The following is a 17,942-nucleotide window of genomic DNA, read 5'->3' on the forward strand; positions in this document are numbered from 1 at the left end:
TGTAGGAGTGTTCTTAGTGGTGCTGTAGTAGATGATCAGGCTGAGCCTGATGGTGGGGTCAAATGCATCATCAGTCATGAGTCCCTTTGTACCTACAACAGATCTAAATCTTGCCTCCATCTTGTGTTCCTTCTGCTCTTATCTCCCACTAATTTCCCTTGGCCGTTAATAGTTCATATTCTTGTAAAAAGCTTAAGCTTAAATTTTATACCTATTTGAACTATCTACATCTCCTGATTTTCCTGGTGCTTAATAAGTTCCTTGCTTAGACTGTCTGTTGACTATTTGATTGTTTGTCTGAGTTGGTAATTTCTTGATTGGGGTATTCTTTACTGCTTGATTGTTGCTTTGGTATTAAACTTGCTGTTAATCTCTCATTATCTGGGTATTGACTGCTGGCAACGGGGTATTGTGATCTTTTAACTTTTTGAACATCTCTTTTTAATGGCATGTGGATGTTGTTTATGTCTATGTGCCTGCTGATGGCTGTTTTATCTGAGTGCCAAGCTTTAGAATAGATATTTGTGTATGAGTTTAGTGAAGGAAACTCCACCAAGGCATGCTCCATGATACTTTTGCAGTGGTTTTCCTTAGGGGAAAAAAGGAGGAGAAATAAAAGCAAAAAAGAAAAATGCTTGCTAGTCCTGCAGTCAACAAAGCTTGCCTGATGACAGCTAAAATGCCATCTGTTGTTTTCCCCCTCACATAGTTAGAGGTTAATGCATTCAGGAACATTACATTCCAAATAGCATGTTCCATTGAGAACAATGGCCTGTGACTGGTAATTTCATCATTTTCTAGAAAGAGGTTTCATAAATGTTCAGAAATATGCCGCGGAGGGAACTCAGCTTTCTTTGTAAGTTCCCATTTTTCAGCTGCAGGGTTCTAGTTGAGCTAATTTGTTCTAGATGCAGGTTTTCCAAATGATTAGGGACCCTCTGTTAAATTCTGCATCTTGGGGACCAACAAAAAGTTTCTCACATCAGCAACATACATATTTAAGCACCTTACATGCTTAAATAAACCAAAGACATTCAGAAGAAGTGTCAAAATGGCACTTGTGATGTGCAATCAAAATTCTCCCTGGTCTTTTGGCCTCCCACTTCCACTATCTTAATTTTTCTTAACCTGCAAACACACTTGCTCGCTTGGAGATCCTTCAGGAATAGGGCTTTACTAAAAGGGAATCTTCCTGCTCTTAAAAATGTTTTCTCTTCTTAAAAAACTTCTAGTGTTGGAGCACCCACAACTTCTGGAAGCAAGTTATTCTACTGATTAATAGTTCTAACTATCAGGAAATTTCCCCTTAGTTCTAGGTTGCTTCTCTCCTTGATTAGTTTCCATCCGTTGCTTCTTGTCCTGCCTTCAGATGCTTTGGAGAATAGCTTGACTCCCTCTTCTTTGTGGCAGCCCCTGAGATACTGGAACACTGCTATCATGTCCCCCCTGGTCCTTCTCTTCATTAAACTAGACATACCCAATTCCAGCAACCATTCTTTATATATTTTAGCATCCAGCCCACTAATCATCTTTGTTGCTCTTCTCTGCACTCTTTCTAGAGTCTCAACATATTTTTTTTACATCATGGCGATCAAAACTGGATGCAATATTCCAAGTGTGGTCTTACCAAGGCATTATAAAGTGGTACGAACAATTCACCTGATCTTGATTCTATCCCTCTGTTAATGCAACCTAGGAATATGTTGATTATGTTGGCTTTTTTTTTTGCAGCGTTGGCTTTTTTTTTTTTTTTTTTAAGAAGCTAAGTTCTCTCGCTATGGTTTTGGCCACTTTTGATGCCCCTGTCCTGCTCCTCTGTTTTCGTTCACACCAGTTTCAACTTCTGAAAAGAATACTACCATTTCTGGTCACTGGCATATTCAAACTATTGCTTAATGAAACCCATGTATTATCAGAGGAATACTAGGCCCATTTCTGGAATGAAGTGAGATTGCAGCTGACAGAGAGGTTGAATACATTTGCAGGAATAACATGGCCTTGCTTGTTTCATTTACCATATTTTCCCCGAGAATGAAATACGTTAATAAACAGAGCATTGCAACTCATCTTAGCTGAACAAGGAAAAGGCTGTACTTTGAGCTTCTGTAGGTCACATCCAGCTTCATTCAGCCACTGCCTGGCTAAAAATACTGACAAGCAGCTAATCAACTTCCCCAAAAATGGAGCTTTGCATCCTTCACAATGGGAAGCCAGATCTAGAGGAAGGGGCTAGAAGAAACAATTATCCCCAGGGTTCAAATGAATTTAACCTATTTTAAACAAATAGCGTGAGGATAGCATTGGCTTTAAAAAGCCACATACCATCACATAGCCCTACAAATGGCATGGAGGGATGTAGAGACTGTTCCTAAAGGTGAAGTAAGCACGTAAGCAAGGTGGAGAAAGGAAGGAAGGAATCAAGTCGTTAAGGAAACAAAGGAAAAAAAAATGTCACCCGAATCATATAAAACAGATAAAAGAAGTTGAGCCTGAGCACATGCGAAGCCCCTCCCCTCAACCAGAACAAAACAATGACTTTGGGGGATAAAAGGGGTCCTGAAGCCCCCACTCTTTGTGTCATTTTTGGATCTAGACTTGGCAGCTTCTGTCCCTCTGGCTAGTGCCTGCCAGCCCTAGTTGAGGACATTGGGTAAATGTAGACAACAGTCTCTCTCTCTCTCTCTCTCTCTCTCTCTCTCTCTCTCTCTCTCTCTCTCTCCCCTCCCTCCCTCCCTCCCTCCCTCTCTCTCTGTATTGTGTGAAAGAGCACACAGATATACATTAACCAGTAAAGTTTGCTGTTGTTTTAAATTCACTGGGTCCCTGTGTATTCTAAAGAACCATTTGTGCCTCAGTGTTCAGTTGAAAGTGATTTGAGTGTGGCAATTTTCCAGGGCTGTGTGTGTATGAGTGAGTGACTATAAGCTAAACCTGAGAGCACACGGGTGTAACAGGAGCACACTCATTTGTTGTACGCTGATCATTTTGCATTCCCAATGGGCATGAGTGAACGTACTCCTTATTTGTCCAGTTATTGCACATGAAAGGTCAAACCATTTTTTTAAATTAAAAGTCAGGTCCAATGGCAAGAATTGTTGGCATATTAAATGTTGTAAGCAGCCCAGAGCTGCCTTGAAGCAAGATGGGCGGCGAACAAATCTATTTAATAAGTCAAATATTTCTATTTGCACCATGAACCACTATATAAAACTGGGAATCGTTGATTTATAAATATAGCTTCTGCATGTTTAGGAAGTTCATGAAAACATGCTTACACTGAAAGCAAATCACATGATGAGCATACAAGTAATAATCATTCTTTATATCATGCTGAAAATTTAAAAATATATATATACACCCAATAAAAGAGATTATGTGTAACTCAGTTTAGAACCATGGAGTCTTAGATGCTCTTTGCACTTAGTTGTTTTCTTGAAGTTGTTCCATTACCTATCTAGGTAACATCATCAGTGCTAGTGAGTGTGGAGTTTGCTCCCTGTTTATATACAGTACATTAGCACTGATGATTATCTATCTAGTCAGGTAAAATATATGCAAGCTAACGACCAAGTTTAGAGAGCACCTGGGACTAACATACTTATATGCAATTATGCATATACAAAGTTGCATATTTTCAAACTGTGCAATGATATTTTGACTTTACCATTTGTTTATTGCAAGCAACAGATTATAATGCAACATAAATTTCATGGTTCATGGGAAAATGTAGCAGGAGGACCAGTGATTGATTGAGTTTCCCAAATGTATGGTCGAAACATAATTTTTTTCATTGTGCTAAAACATATTTATGATGGATCTAATTGGAACCTGAAATGAAGTCTCTCAAGAAATCCTAGGATTATAGGCTTACCTAATAAGTAAAAAAAAATAATCCCGAGAAAGGATTACCAATCAATTTCTGTTTGTTGCCAAAAAAGGAGAAAGGAGAAAGGAAAACAGAAAAAGGAAGGAAAAAGAAAGAAAGAAAGAAAGAAAGAAAGAAAGAAAGAAAGAAGGAAGGAAGGAAGGAAGGAAGGAAGGAAAGAAAGAAAGAAAGAAAGAAAGAAAGAAAGAAAGAAAGAAAGAAAGAAAGAAAGAAAGAAAGAAAGAAAGAAAGAAAAAGAATGGGTCAGTGTAGCCATCAAAAGTCAGCTTTGATTGCATCTAATGGCTTTCTTATACAGTAGAGCAGGAGTGGGGAACCACGTGGACTTCAACTCCCAGAATGCAGACTTCATGGCTCAGGAATTCTGGGAGTTGGAGTCCACAAGTCATAAAGGTGCCATGGTTCCCCACTTCTCCAGTAGGTGTCAAGAACAAACAGAACTTGTAGCTCTCCAAACAACTGTAGGAATAGCAGATCTGAGACCCAAAAATAATAGAACTGAAAAGTGGAAGACGATCGTTCAGCTGCACCTCAAGTTCTTTTTGCTATGAACCGCGACCATTTGTAGTTCTTTTCCCTTATATTATCGACAGCTGGGATAACTCTACTTACTCCATCACTTGCCATGGACTCAATATACATTAAACCAGTAGGAAACCTATAGCTGTTTAGATGTTGCTGAACTACTGGCATCCGTCACCATTAGCTATGCCACCTGGGGCTCCTAGAGACGGTTAGTTCTTTCTTGCTCTTTGGGAAAAAAGAAAATTGTAAGAGCTGATTTCTAGAGGGTGAACATCTGCACTGCATTTTAAGCACCCTTCCTGAACCTATGGCAGACTGAGGATGTGAATGTTCAGATGTAATTTATGTGATCGAGTCTGCTCATACCTTGGGGGATTAAATGAACCATTTGTGGAGGTTTTTTTTGTTTTGTTTCTCAACGTCAGGCACTTTGCAAGGCAACGGCTAATCAGTACAGAGCAGGTAATGACTGCATTCATTTTAACCCTGGAAACAACTTGCTAAACATTATTTCTTGACAAGGCTGCAAATGATCCATCCTCATTTTCTCCAATTATTTCCTGAAATTTCTTGCAATTATGCTGCAATTTTATTCTAGAGGACAACTTGACAAAATGTGCACTCCTCTTATCGGCTTTTTGTTTTAGTCGATACTTGCTTTCAAACAGAAAAGCTTCATGAATGTGGTATTCTGTTGTACGTTTTGCTACAGTTCCTGGCATCAGATATATCTATTTTTTTTTCTCCCCTTACGGTTTAAACTTTCCTATGCTGTATTTCATAAATGTTTTGGTGGGTGAGAAATGCTCGCGCTGAATAGTTTGTCATTTCCAAGGGGGGTGATAAGTGTTGCTGAAGATGTGGTATGATTTGCAAACTCACTAACTTGATGAAGGGCATTTTGACCAGGGACAAAATGTTTCCCTCACATGTGCATCTAATGATAGCCACAGTCCATCAGGAGAGCATGAATGAATATGGTTGTGAGAGAAGATAAATGGGTTATAAACTAGCAACTGGTTTGTTCCCGTCCAACCAAAGTAACTAAACAATCAGATTTCTGCCAGGTGTGATCATTGTTAGCTGAGCAGCATATGAGGCTTAAAAGGGGGACCAGAGAAATGAACCAAGAGTTTTGGTGCCCAATGTAGGCCATACCAGTCCATGGTGGTGCAGTGGTTAGAATGCAGTATTGCAGGCTAATTCTGCCCACTGCAAGCAGTTCGATCCTGGCAGGCCTCAAGGTTGACTCAGCCTTCCATCTTTCCGAGATGGGTAAAATGAGGGCCCCGATTGTTGGGGGCAGTAGGTTGACTCTGTAAACTGCTTAGAAAGGGCTATAAAGCACTGTGAAGTGATACATAAGTCTAAGTGCTATTGCTATTCTGTTCTGTTGCCATAGCGGCACAATGGTTAGAATGCAGTATTGCAGGCCGACTCTGCCCACTGCCAGGTGTTTAATCCTGACCGGTTCAAGCTTGACTCAGCCTTCCATTCTTCTGAGGTCAGTAAAATGAGGATCCAGATTGTTGGGGGTAATATGCTAACTGCAAACTGCTTAGAGAGGACTTTAAAGCACTGTGAAGCGGTATATAAGTCTAAGTGCTATTGCTATACCCATGACTCTTTATATGCAGGGTCTCCTTATCTTCAAAATGGTTTTATAGCCTCGCTTTCTCAACTTCTCTATTGTTTATAGCAGGGGTGTCAAACTGCCGGCCCGTGGGCCGGACTCGTCATCCGGAAGCCGCCCCCACCCCATTGCTGGCAATGGCAAAACTGTCCCGATACGTTGCGTGACGTCACGTGACATCGTGAGTTTGACATGTCTGGTTTACAGGGAGTCCTCAACTGGCAACCATTCATTTAGTGACTATTTAAAATTACAGCATCACAGAAAAAAAGTAATTTAGGACTTTTTTTCACACTTAGGACTGTTGCAGCATCCGTGATTAAAATCTGGTCGATTGGCAAGTAGCAAATATTTATGATACTTGAACTGTCTCGGGATCATGTGATCACCATTTGTAACCTTCCCAGTCGACTTCCAACAAGCAAAGTCAATGGGAAAGCCAGATTTGTTTAATGGCCACATGATTCACTTAACAGTTATAGTCATTTGCTTAACAACTGTGGCAGAAAATGGTCATAAAATGGGGCAAAACTCACTTAACAACTTCCTTAGGGCTCAATTGTGGTCGTAAGTCGAGAACTACCTGTATTGTAATGTTGTCATTTTAACGATCTTTGTTTTGCCAGCTCTAGTGCTGTAAGTTTTCTGAAGGAAAGCAGCTATAACGTTTCTCGGCCTCCGCAACTTGAAGAGCTGTGGACTTCAACTCCCAGAATTCCCCAGGCCAGTTGAAGTCCACACCTCTTCAAGTTGCTATGTGGCAGTTGCTGGATGTCAATGAATCTGGCAACGACAAGTGGATTTACTTCTAAGTAGTTCTTTATTGTTGATCGTCTACAAATAAAATCTTGCCAGACAAAAGTAACTATCTTCATAACTATTAGATATACTCTGTGAATTGCTAGGGAGGCTCCATCTTCACTGTCTTCCTGCCTACCAGACACTTCAAGCTCCCCTGGGAAAGAGCCCCTCCCTTCTATAACTCTGCACTACATTCCACCACACTGGAGAAACACTGGCAACACATGGTTGTCAATCACTGTCCAGGTATCTCAAAGGGCCCTACGCTTTCCCCTGCATTGACTCATATTCCCATTTATTTATTTATTTATTATTTTCCCATTACTTTAAACCTCTGGTGGTGGATAATTAATCTAATGAGAGCCAGTATGGTGTAATGGTTAAAGATCATGCTAGAATCTAAGAGACTCTGAGTTCTAGTCCCACCTGAAGCAACAAAAGCAGCTAAGTGCCCTTGGGCCAGTCACTCTTTCTCAGCCCTAGGAAGACGGCAATGGCAAACCACTTCTGAAAAGCCTTGCCAAGAAAAACGCAAAACTAGACACAACAAAAGGAAAAAGAAACCTAACAAAGCATACAAATACATGTACTTTTATGAGTCAGCCTGTACATAGCTCAAGTAGAAATTAAAAATTAGCTTTCCCATTTAACCAAGCCCCATTTTTTCCTCCCCTTCCTTTTCCCTAATGCAAATTCTAGATTCTAGGATTCTTGAGAACAGGGTCCTATGTTTTGTTTCTTGTAAAGTACCCCATGTGTTGATGTACAATGTATCGTGCAGATTACTACTTAATTAAAATAGTTTTCTTCCCTGCTTATAAAATCTGAATAATGGTCAGGCAAGAGGTAGGTGAGTCCGTAAAAGGAATGGGGGGCGGGCTGGAAAATGTATCAAAGGGGACCCTCCCTAGTTTCTTGGTCTGTAAAGGTGAGGGATGGAGAGATGTACTTTCAAACTTGCAAGATTCTTTTAATATAACCTTATAATAAAATTAGTGCAACTACTTGTTGTTGTGCTTCTTATCTGAATGTATCATGGCAAAACCTGATTTCACTGTTTGCAAATTATGCCACATTAACACCTGAGCAAATCTTTGTGCTTCAAAGTATACATCAGAGGTCCCCAACCTTTTGGGCATCAGGGACCAGTTCTGTGGAGAAAGATTTTTCTGTGGACCGGAGAGTGCATGGTTTTGTGTGCTGCCTGCATCCCACAGATGGGGCTTTGCTTGTTTGTGCGGACCAGTTGCTGGCATGCCACGGCCTGGTACCGGTCCACAGACCGGCGGTTGGGGACCCCTGGTATATGTGACGGTTCTATTATTTCACTGCTTTTTGCTCTCTTGTTATATTATTTGTATTTTCAATTTTTTACAACCGTCTATCAATGCATTCATATTCATCGGTGACTACTGAATGGCACATCTTTAGAAAGCATAAACAGTCTGTTCACGGAATAGGACAAGTTTTGTCTTGAGTCCAACTTGGAAGTCTACTGTTTCTTTCTAAAGATAATCCACTAACAAGCTTTGGGAAATGTAATCTCCATAGAACTTACACAGAGGTATAGAGTATTCTGGCGTTCCACTCACCCTAACAAGCTGCTGTGGGAAGGGTCCTCTCGAATTTTCTGGTACGTTGATTGGCGGGATGACCCAATCTCGCTTTTGACGCCTGAGTCCATAAGAATTCTGGTGATGACGCCACTGGAGCAAAATATTGCCAGGTTCTTGAAGGTGTGCTGTCGTGTTCTTCTTTCCTTTCTGTTGATTTGGGAAAGAAGCGAGGGGGGAAAGGGTCATTATTTTGCTTTTGTCGAGTTTCATTAAACAACGGCAAACAAAAACAAGGAGTCAACAATAATCCAGTTATGTTTTCTTGCTCTCCCATGCGTGAGAGAAAAAAAACACTAGTCAATTGCTATGTTGAGGCTTGTTTGAGCTGGAAAATGCCTGAAAATAATAATAATATTGTTCTTATAATAAACAAACATTTCTGCATTACAGCAGCATGTGGTGCTTTTATTGACATCTGTGCCATGGCTTCATTTTTTTTACTGGTGTTTGGAGCTGTCATTAGACAATCAAGCCTTCTTTCACGACGGATTGTCTTCATTACACCAGCGGCAGGAAGCTTGATCAGCTCCTTGGAGGATGAAAATCTGCAGATTTCTAATAAATATAATCAATCACAAGAGCCAAATGAAACAAGCCACAAATGCAGCATTACCAGCGGTAGGTCAAACACCATTATAAACGAGCATTCGTCAATAGCTCTGAATTTTAAAGCAGGACTGAAAGTTGTCAGGAAAGATCCAATACACCTAGTCCTCACCTTAAACAACCACAACTGAGACCAGAATTTCCATTGCTAAATAAGGTGGTTGATAAGTGAGTCACTCCAATTTTGTGATCTTTTTTTGGCACGGTTGTTAAGGGAATCACTGCGGTTGTTAAGTGAACCATGCAAGTAGGTGAACCTGGCTCCCCCCATTGACTGCAGGTTGAAAGCCAGCTGGGAAGGTTAAAAATAGTGATCACATGATCCCAGGACTTTGCAATTGTCATAAATGCATGCCAATTGCCAAGTGCTTGACTTTTGATCATGTGACTGTGGGAAAGCTATAATAATCATAACTGTGAGGAATGGTTTTAAGTCACTGCTTCCAGTGCTGTTGCAACTCTGAATGGTTGCTAAATGAATGGTTGTATGTAGAGGACTACCTGTACCAATTCATCACAGCTAGGAAGAGACAGCCAGTTTGATCTAGTGCTGAAGGTACCTGTCTAGAAACAACCAAGAGATAGTGAGTTCTAGTCTCACCTTAGCCATGAAAGCCAGCTGATTGACTTGGGTCAGTTGCTCTTTTTCAGCCCAACCACCTCATGGGGTTGTTTTTGGGAGGAAAATGGAAAGAGGAAGGAATTGTCAAGAATGAAACTTTGGCAGCTACATGCCTCTTCATTTCAACTTGCCATTAAAGTAAGGGGAGGGAAGTGTTGCTTTAGAATGGGTTAGATGGAGAAACGAAACTGCTATGATTCCACTGAGAGACGGAAACCTTTTCAAGGGCACTGCAGCAGGTGTGGAGAGGAAGCAGACGGTTCCCATAACAAAGTGAAATTGTTTACAAGGACTACGTGAGAGGGTGGGGGTTTGGCTGGAGAAATTATTGTTTAATTCTATGAACTGGTATCTGGGAACCTCAAGTTAGTTTTGCTTCAACATTACCATGCCGTGTATTCAATAAACAGCAAGATATTCAGAAACAAAATGAACCTAGAGTTTTATTTGAATTCTCGAGTTGGGTGTTGACAGGAGTATTCAATATGTTCACCACCCTGAGTCATGTATAAAAAATAATAAGATGGGATTTAAAAAAAGTTCCTAAATAAATTTAGATTTCCTGGGCTTCCTCAGTATTATATTCCCTGCCAAGAACAGAGGAGTAGAATTGGGCAGGAGCTAATGTCTTGAACTTGAACAGAGAGATTGATGTTCAAGTCTCCACATAAACATAGATCTCCCTAGATAATTGTGGACCCATCCTTTATCTTAGCTGACCTACCTTTGTTAAGAAACACATATCCCACATATCTCACTCTCAACAGAAAAGGAAGAACATAAAGGTAGTAATGAGTAAAATCAAAATAAATTGAAAAGTGAAAGAAATATAGTATGGTAGCATCTGGGATCATAAGGTACCATGACCAGAGATTGTGTTATCACAGTAACAGTTCTTATTAAGACTACTTAGAAGCTGATGTGGAGAAAAACATTTCTGTTCGACTTATCAACTTAGAGGTTGTGTATCTTGTTATGAATGTGTCTAACTATTAAGTAGATGGAAGAAGCTCTCTTAAGAGACTTTCCAAAGTTTGTTGATTTCTACATGAGAAAAAATCCTCTGTGCTCCCCAGAGCCATTGAGCTCTGTGTTCCCCAGAGCCATCCTCTGTGTTCCCCAGAGCTTTTTTAGTCATGACTTACCTACTTAAAAAAATCACGCCTTTAAAATTCATGATTGTACAACCTCCTTTTTAAATTCTTATTTTTTCATTCCTCTTTATTACAGCTGTGCAACCCTTTGGATTCAGTTTCCAAAACACGAATAGAGCATTAGTCTGCAGTGCTCTTTAAAGCAGCTGCATCCTTTACCAAAATCACAGAGCTCCCCACTGCCATTGCTCTATGCTCCAGGGGGGAAAACACAGCTGCTTTAAAATGTTGCAGGCAGATGCTAAATTTGTGCTCTTGGGCACTTTAAAGTACCTTTTAGAGATCAAATCCAGAGTGCTGTTTTCACAATCCTACTTTGTGTAATTTAGTATTTCATTATTTTGTCTCTTTCTTCTTAGCTGCCTGGGGTGCCCAAGAGATGGGAGAGTGAGGTAACTACTACTTGCATGGAAACCTGGTGACCTGAATAGAATTAAGAGATTTAGAGTGAATTGGTTTCAACTTTCCTAAATGGACTGTATACAGCTGCTCCTGTATCTTCCTCGTGCTGTAGCACTAAGTCCTTAGGGAATATCATTTAATCTCCTTCTGCCATTCTCGATGCTTTTATAAGAGCAGTCAAGGCACAGCTCTTTTGAATGGGATCTTTTCTTCATTATGTTTAAATACTTATTTTAAATGTTTTGTTTTTGTCTCTTGTATTTTAATTTTTGTTAGCCAATGCTAAAGTGCCCTGAGACTTTAGAATTGAAACAAACAGGAACTTGCCACATAACACTCCAGACTTCACACCTGTTGATAAGAAAGACAAAAGAGTCTGGATAGTGGATGTGGCAATACCGAAAAACAGCAGAATAAAAGAGAAAGGACTGGAGAAGATAACAAAATATAAAGACCTGCAAACAGAAATAGAATGACTGTGCCAAAAGAAAACCAAGGTACCACCAATAGTCATAGATGCCAAGGTTGCAATCCCCCAAAAACTGGAGCACCATCTGAACACTATCGACATTGACAAATTTACCACCCATCAATTGCAAAAGGCAGTTTACTTGGAACAGTTTACATCCTGAGACAATACCTCTAACACTACGAAACATCAACATGTGCCTATCCCAGGTCTTGGGAAGGACTCGATAGGTAGATAAAAATGCCAAATCCACTCTGAACATCTGGCTGATTATATGATAAACTATAACAATAGTGATAGAAATGATAACAACAGCATGACAAAGTCGCAACAATGGTGTTCAAAAATTGGTGAGAAATACCATTTCCCTGTAAACAAAAAGTTGGTGGGATCATAAAATAAAGAAAGTCATAGAATATGAAGAAGCTAAATTGCTCTAAGAAAAGGGTAGGCAACCTTGGCTCTTTTATGACTCGTGGACTTCAACTCCCAGAATTCCTGAGCCAGCCATGCTGGCTCAGGAATTCTGGGAGTTGAAGTCCACGAGTCATAAAAGAGCCAAGGTTGCCAACCCCTGCTCTAGGACTTTAGAATTCAAGCAGACAGACATGGAAGTATCTGGAGACAGCAGAAGAGAAGAGAAAGGACTGGAGGTAATCACAAAATACAAAGACCTACAAAAAGAAGCAGATTTGTGGCAAAAGCAAGCAAAAGTAGTACCGGAATAGTGGATCCCCAAAAAAGGAATCTTCAAGGCTTTGAAGGCCATAAAAGATAATCTTTATTGAATACACATCTCAGAACTGAAGAAGCAAAACCTGCTCCGGTTTTTCCGTGCAAAAATCTACCTAATTAAACAATAGCTTCCCTTAACCCTCATCCACTGGGTGTTCATGTTACCCAATTATAACTCTTAGGTTTGTTATGAGAACTATCCACTTCTCCATCAGACACATGTTAGTGACCTTGGCATTCTTGCATGCTCTCACTGTCTGTGAACGGCTTTATAGAATCCTGTTTTCTCCCTATGCTTTCTACCCCTCCCCCGTTTCTCTGATAAGTTGAGTACCGATAGAAGTTAGCAGGCATCTTAGTAATTCAACCTTGACACTACCAATAGTAAGAGGTGCCTTGGATGCAATCCCAAAATAACTGGAGCACCACTTGAACATCATTGGCATTGACAAAATAACCATTAGTCAATTACAAACAGCAGCTTTACTTGGAACAGTTTACATCCTGCAACAGCTTACATCCTGCATATCTTTAATCCCTCAGACATCAACATTTGTCTATTCCAGGTCTTTGGGAAGGACTTGATAGGTGGATAAAAATGCCAAATCTATTGTGAAAATCTGGATGGCTATGTGACAAATTTGAGTTGCTGCTATTATGGGCAGGGGTGTCCACAGGCAAAGGGTATCAAAACAGTCAAGACTGTAGCTATGAGATTACTGTTAGAGGTGGGACTTACAACATGGCATTAGAAATACCATCTTTATTCAAATTTTATTTAGAAAAAAGTATATAACTGTGAATATGGAATCATTTTTGCCAGCAGATGGAATCAGGTTGTCAATCTTGTATCATTGATCTATAGCAGACATGTCAAACACAAGGCCGGGGGCCGGATGCGGCCCGCGAAGTGGTTTCATGTGGCCCACGAAGCCATCCTGGAAACAGTGAGGGAACAGCCCCCACTGCCTTGGCCCTGGCCCAGGCCAGCCGGGAGCCAATGTACAATTTTGCGGTGGCCATCTATGCTGAAATGTATTCAGTCTTAGCTCCATAAGCCCCCCCCCCCCGCATGGCCTGAAAGGAACAGTGAGGCTCCTCCAGTGGACCATGCCTTGGCACTTGCCCTGGTCCCACCCCTTCTGGCAGAGACCCTCAGATCTATCCCACTCCTGCCCAGGCCCCCACAGGCCCCCTTGATGCGAACAATGTAGAGCTAGCCACGCCCACCCAGTAGGCCATACCCACTCCACCCACTCCACCATGCCCACCCAGTAGGCCACAGCCACCCTGGCCACAGCCACCCAGCCCCCTGAGGGCAACCACAATGCTGATGCGCCCCTCAATGAAATTGAGTTTGACACCCCTGATCTATAGGATTTATGTGATGTTTATGAATAAAATGTTTGAAACATACATTTAGTGACCTATTGTGGGCAATCTTATCATCATCTAATTTACATTTAATCAGATTGGCTAGCAAATCATGTTTGTTGAACAGTAGCTAACAAATGTTTACAAGGAACAGAATAACCTGACTCCATAATGTGTAGGGGGAAAAAAGAAAACAAAATTCACTCACCCACACAAAAAACTAGAAAGACAGATAATAATCCTTTTCGTACTTGCCATATATCAAGAGTTTCACTGATAGTAATTCTATTATAAATTAAGCTGTGTAATCTGCCCAGCTTTGGTAGAATTCTGATTCCTGCCTGTGGTATTCCATTATTCTACATGACTACTATCTACATACTATAGGAAAGTTGTCACATCATGTTCTCTAAATGTGCTTTTAGCCCCCCAAACCTGGGTTTGGTCTAATGGTTAAGGCACCAGGCTAGAAACTGGGAGACCATGAGTTCCAGTCCCGCCTTAGGCATGAAAGCCTGCTGGGTGACTTTGGGCCAGTCATTCAGCCCAAATTACTCAAATACTCTGCTGAATTAGCTATTGATCTAAAATTTCATAAAGGGAAATTGGCTTTGTGATTCAAAAGATAGGTGGGTATGAAGGAAGAAATAGGTGAGGCCTATTGACCAAATAGATGTTGGTCAATAGTTAATGGAATAGACATCAGTAATCCCAGCCCTCAACTGCATTCACCTATTCAAGTATAACTGTCTTTTTTGGCAAGGATTACAGAGGGAAGAGGAATAATAATAATAATAATAATAATAATAATAATAATAATAATAATAATATATCATCAAACATCCACATCTGCCTATCCCATGTCCTTGGTAAGGACTCGATAGGTACACAAAAATGCCAAATCCAGTCTGAACATCTGGCTGACTGTGCAATGATTAATAATAATAATAATAATAATAATAATAATAATAATAATAATAGAGTTGGAAGGGACCTTGGAGGTCTTCTAATCCAACCCCCTGCACAGGGAGGAAGCTCTATACCATTTCAGACAAATGGTTGTCCAGTCTTTTCTTAAAAACTTCCAGTGTTGGAGCATTCACAGCTTCTGGAGGCAGGTTGTTGGGTTTAAAATGATGGGTTATCTTTTGGACATCTGCATTTTTGATGCACAGACACCTCAGACCGAATTATCAGTTACTCTGAGGGCACAGATAAACCTCCAAGTGGCCTCAACAGCTCTCAGAGAGAGTGTTAATGACCAGATGACTGCAAAGAAATAGAATCCTCCCATCCTCCCTCCCCATTCTATCAGAACCTAATCTTCCATCACCATCACCCGCCTTCCAGGCTCATCAGTACCTGTCCTTCCATCTCCCACCATCAGAACTGAGGAAGCTTCTTGGATGAGAAGCAAAATGTCTTCTTCTTCTTCCTCCAGAAAAAAAAAATAGTCCGGTTGCCTTTTGAAAACGACCTGGATGGGTGAGAATCTCCACAGACATTCAAACCGAATAACAGACATATTTCAGTGTGTGTGTGTGTGTGTGTGTGTGTGTGTGTGTGTGTGTGTGTGTGTATTCATAGAAATATATATGAATAAAGCCACCCTGATAACCCAATAGGTTGAGAACAAGGATCTTCAAATTTGGCCCTTTTATGACTTGTGGGCTTCAACTCCCAGAATTCCTCAGCCAAACACCCTGGCTGAGAAATTCTGGGAGTTGAAGTCCACAAGTCAGAAAAGGACCAAGTTTGAAGACCCCTGGTCTAGGAGATATAGAATGTGAAAATCTTAGAATCAGCACCATCTGACATATATTTTCCCCCTATTACCTTGTACTTCTGTTTCTTAAAATTAAATATAATTGAGGATTGCTCTCAACTAGATCTGTCTCTCATCTCTCACTTAACAAAGCTATTTGTTCTCTATTTGTAGATAACAGCAATCTACACTTTAAATGTGAATAGGTCACTTCCAAATTTTTTTTTTTTTGCATTTAACATTACATTAAATTTATCCAGCAATCCTAAACATTATCCCTGCCAGCTATTCTTCATTTTTCTTCCTTCTCCTTCCTCAATCCATTACTTTTAGATAACTAGAGATTTTAGATAACCGCAGAGTTTCACAACCAAAAATTGGTGGTGAGAATTGCTGTCAGATTTGATCAGCAAACCACCACATCAAATTCCTGTGGGAAGAAGAAAAGTCCAAAGGTTGTATCTATGCTTTGGAAGAAGTGTGGCTTGTCCATCTCATTCACAGCAGCTAAATAGTTTGGTAGAAAGAAAGAAAAAAAACCCACAAAAATCTATCTCTCCCTCTTCATTTCAAAGAATGGCTTCACGATAGAACATTTAATTGGGGTTTCATGCTTGCACAAACCAAGAAGTTTATGCTCCCAACTCCCACATTGTTGTTTACAAGTACCTTAGGTAATCAAACATGCATCACATGTTTCTTTTCTTTCATCAAAGCCCCCTTGTCATCCCTTCAAATGATCTTTGCACTGAGAACCTTCCTTTGTTGACAGTGTTATTCTCCTGAAACATGTAAATACATTGCCCACATTTTCTGATGTTCAAAGCTGAGTCAAGTATATGAATAAAACTCTGGTGAGGATGAATAGCAAAGAACCAACTTTTCTGACTAAAATACTGCAGCAAGTTTCAAAAATCACAACAGTCTGACTTTTTTGGGTGGATGGGTGGGCGGGCGGAGGAGTTCATTCTCCTTCAAAAGCAAATTCTCAAAACTATGGCTCAAAACTGGAGTTTATCATAGTAGTTCCAGATGTTTATATACCTGTATAGTTTCTCAAGCTAAGCGAGAGCTAGCAACAGGAGAAGAAGTTGAACAAAAGTCCTATCAAAACAACATAGACAGGCGCAAACGATAGTGTGTGTATGTGTGTTTTGTGGGAATTAAAAAGATAGTTAAGATGGTGGCTGCAACTTGAAGTCCTGCCCCCCTTTTACACATGTTTACACCTATTGTACATATGTTGCCCATTAAGAAGGGTAGGACTTCAATTGGACTGTCACAGCCACCATCTTGATTTTCCCAACCTTCCTATAGATAGCCCTGTGTATATATTTCTGGTTAACAGTCTTCTTTATTTTCCTGTGTCATTTAAAAATGTAAAGACTCCCACATTTTGGCAACATTATGGAGGCTATTTGCCATTGCCTTCTTCTACAATATTCTTTTGGTGGAATGATTGCTAAATTCTAGCTTTTCAGCACAATACTTCCAGGTTTCTACTGCTCTCTTGATTGCTGGCATTTTTTCAGATGTTACTTTGCATATCCATCCATCCATCCATCCATCCATCCATCCATCCGAATAGGTATAGTTACTTATCCCAAAGGTGCTTTTTCAAAAGGCAACTGGAGTTTCTTTGTTCTTCCTTGAAGATATTTTGCTTAATAACAACAACAATAATAATGATGATGATGATGGTGGTGGTGGTGGTGGTGGTGGTGATGATGATGATGAAGAAGTTGGAAGGGATCTTGGAGGTCATCTAGTCCAACCCCCTGCTCAGATAGAAAACCCTATACCATTCTCATCCAAGAAGCTTCATCAGTTCTGACTTATCAGAACTGACTGTCAGAACTGAAGATGTTTCTTGGATGAGAAGTGAAATGTCTTCAGGGAAAAACAAAGTAAGTCCAGTTGCCTTTTGAAAAAGCACCTTTGGGACAACCATGACCTGGATGACTGAGAATCTCCATAGACATTTAGCTATATAATTACTTACAACGTCTAGTGAGATGGATGGCTACCTAAATGGTAGAAGAACAGATAGATGATAGATAGATAGATAGATAAATAGATAGATAGATAGATGATTGATACATAGATGAGAGATAAATGATATATAGATGAGAAATAGATAGATGATAGATAGATAGATAGATAGACAGAGAGATAGATGATAGATAATACATAGATGATCTACAAATGCAGAGATGAGATAGATAGATAGATAGATAGATAGATAGATAGATAGATAGATAGATGATAGATAGATAGATAGATGCTAAAATCTATGTTAAGACAATCTATTTAACACTTGCTACAACTTCAAATAGTAGTGTGAGGACTCTAGA

At 40.1% G+C, this 17,942-nt stretch overlaps 1 protein-coding gene across 1 annotated transcript in view; it reads right to left on the reverse strand.

Moving 5' to 3' along the window:
* Positions 1–17,942, reverse strand: part of CDH4 (cadherin 4) — a 929,395-nt gene that overhangs the window by 282,052 nt on the left and 629,401 nt on the right. Inside the window, exon 4 of the mRNA XM_039346507.1 lies at positions 8,438–8,608. Coding sequence (XP_039202441.1) covers positions 8,438–8,608 — 171 coding nt within the window. The remainder of the gene's footprint in view (positions 1–8,437; positions 8,609–17,942) is intronic.

Source organism: Crotalus tigris, unplaced genomic scaffold (assembly GCF_016545835.1).
Source record: "Crotalus tigris isolate CLP2741 ecotype Arizona unplaced genomic scaffold, ASM1654583v1 scf7180000017999.2816498, whole genome shotgun sequence".
NCBI classification, from domain to species: Eukaryota; Metazoa; Chordata; class Lepidosauria; order Squamata; family Viperidae; genus Crotalus; species Crotalus tigris.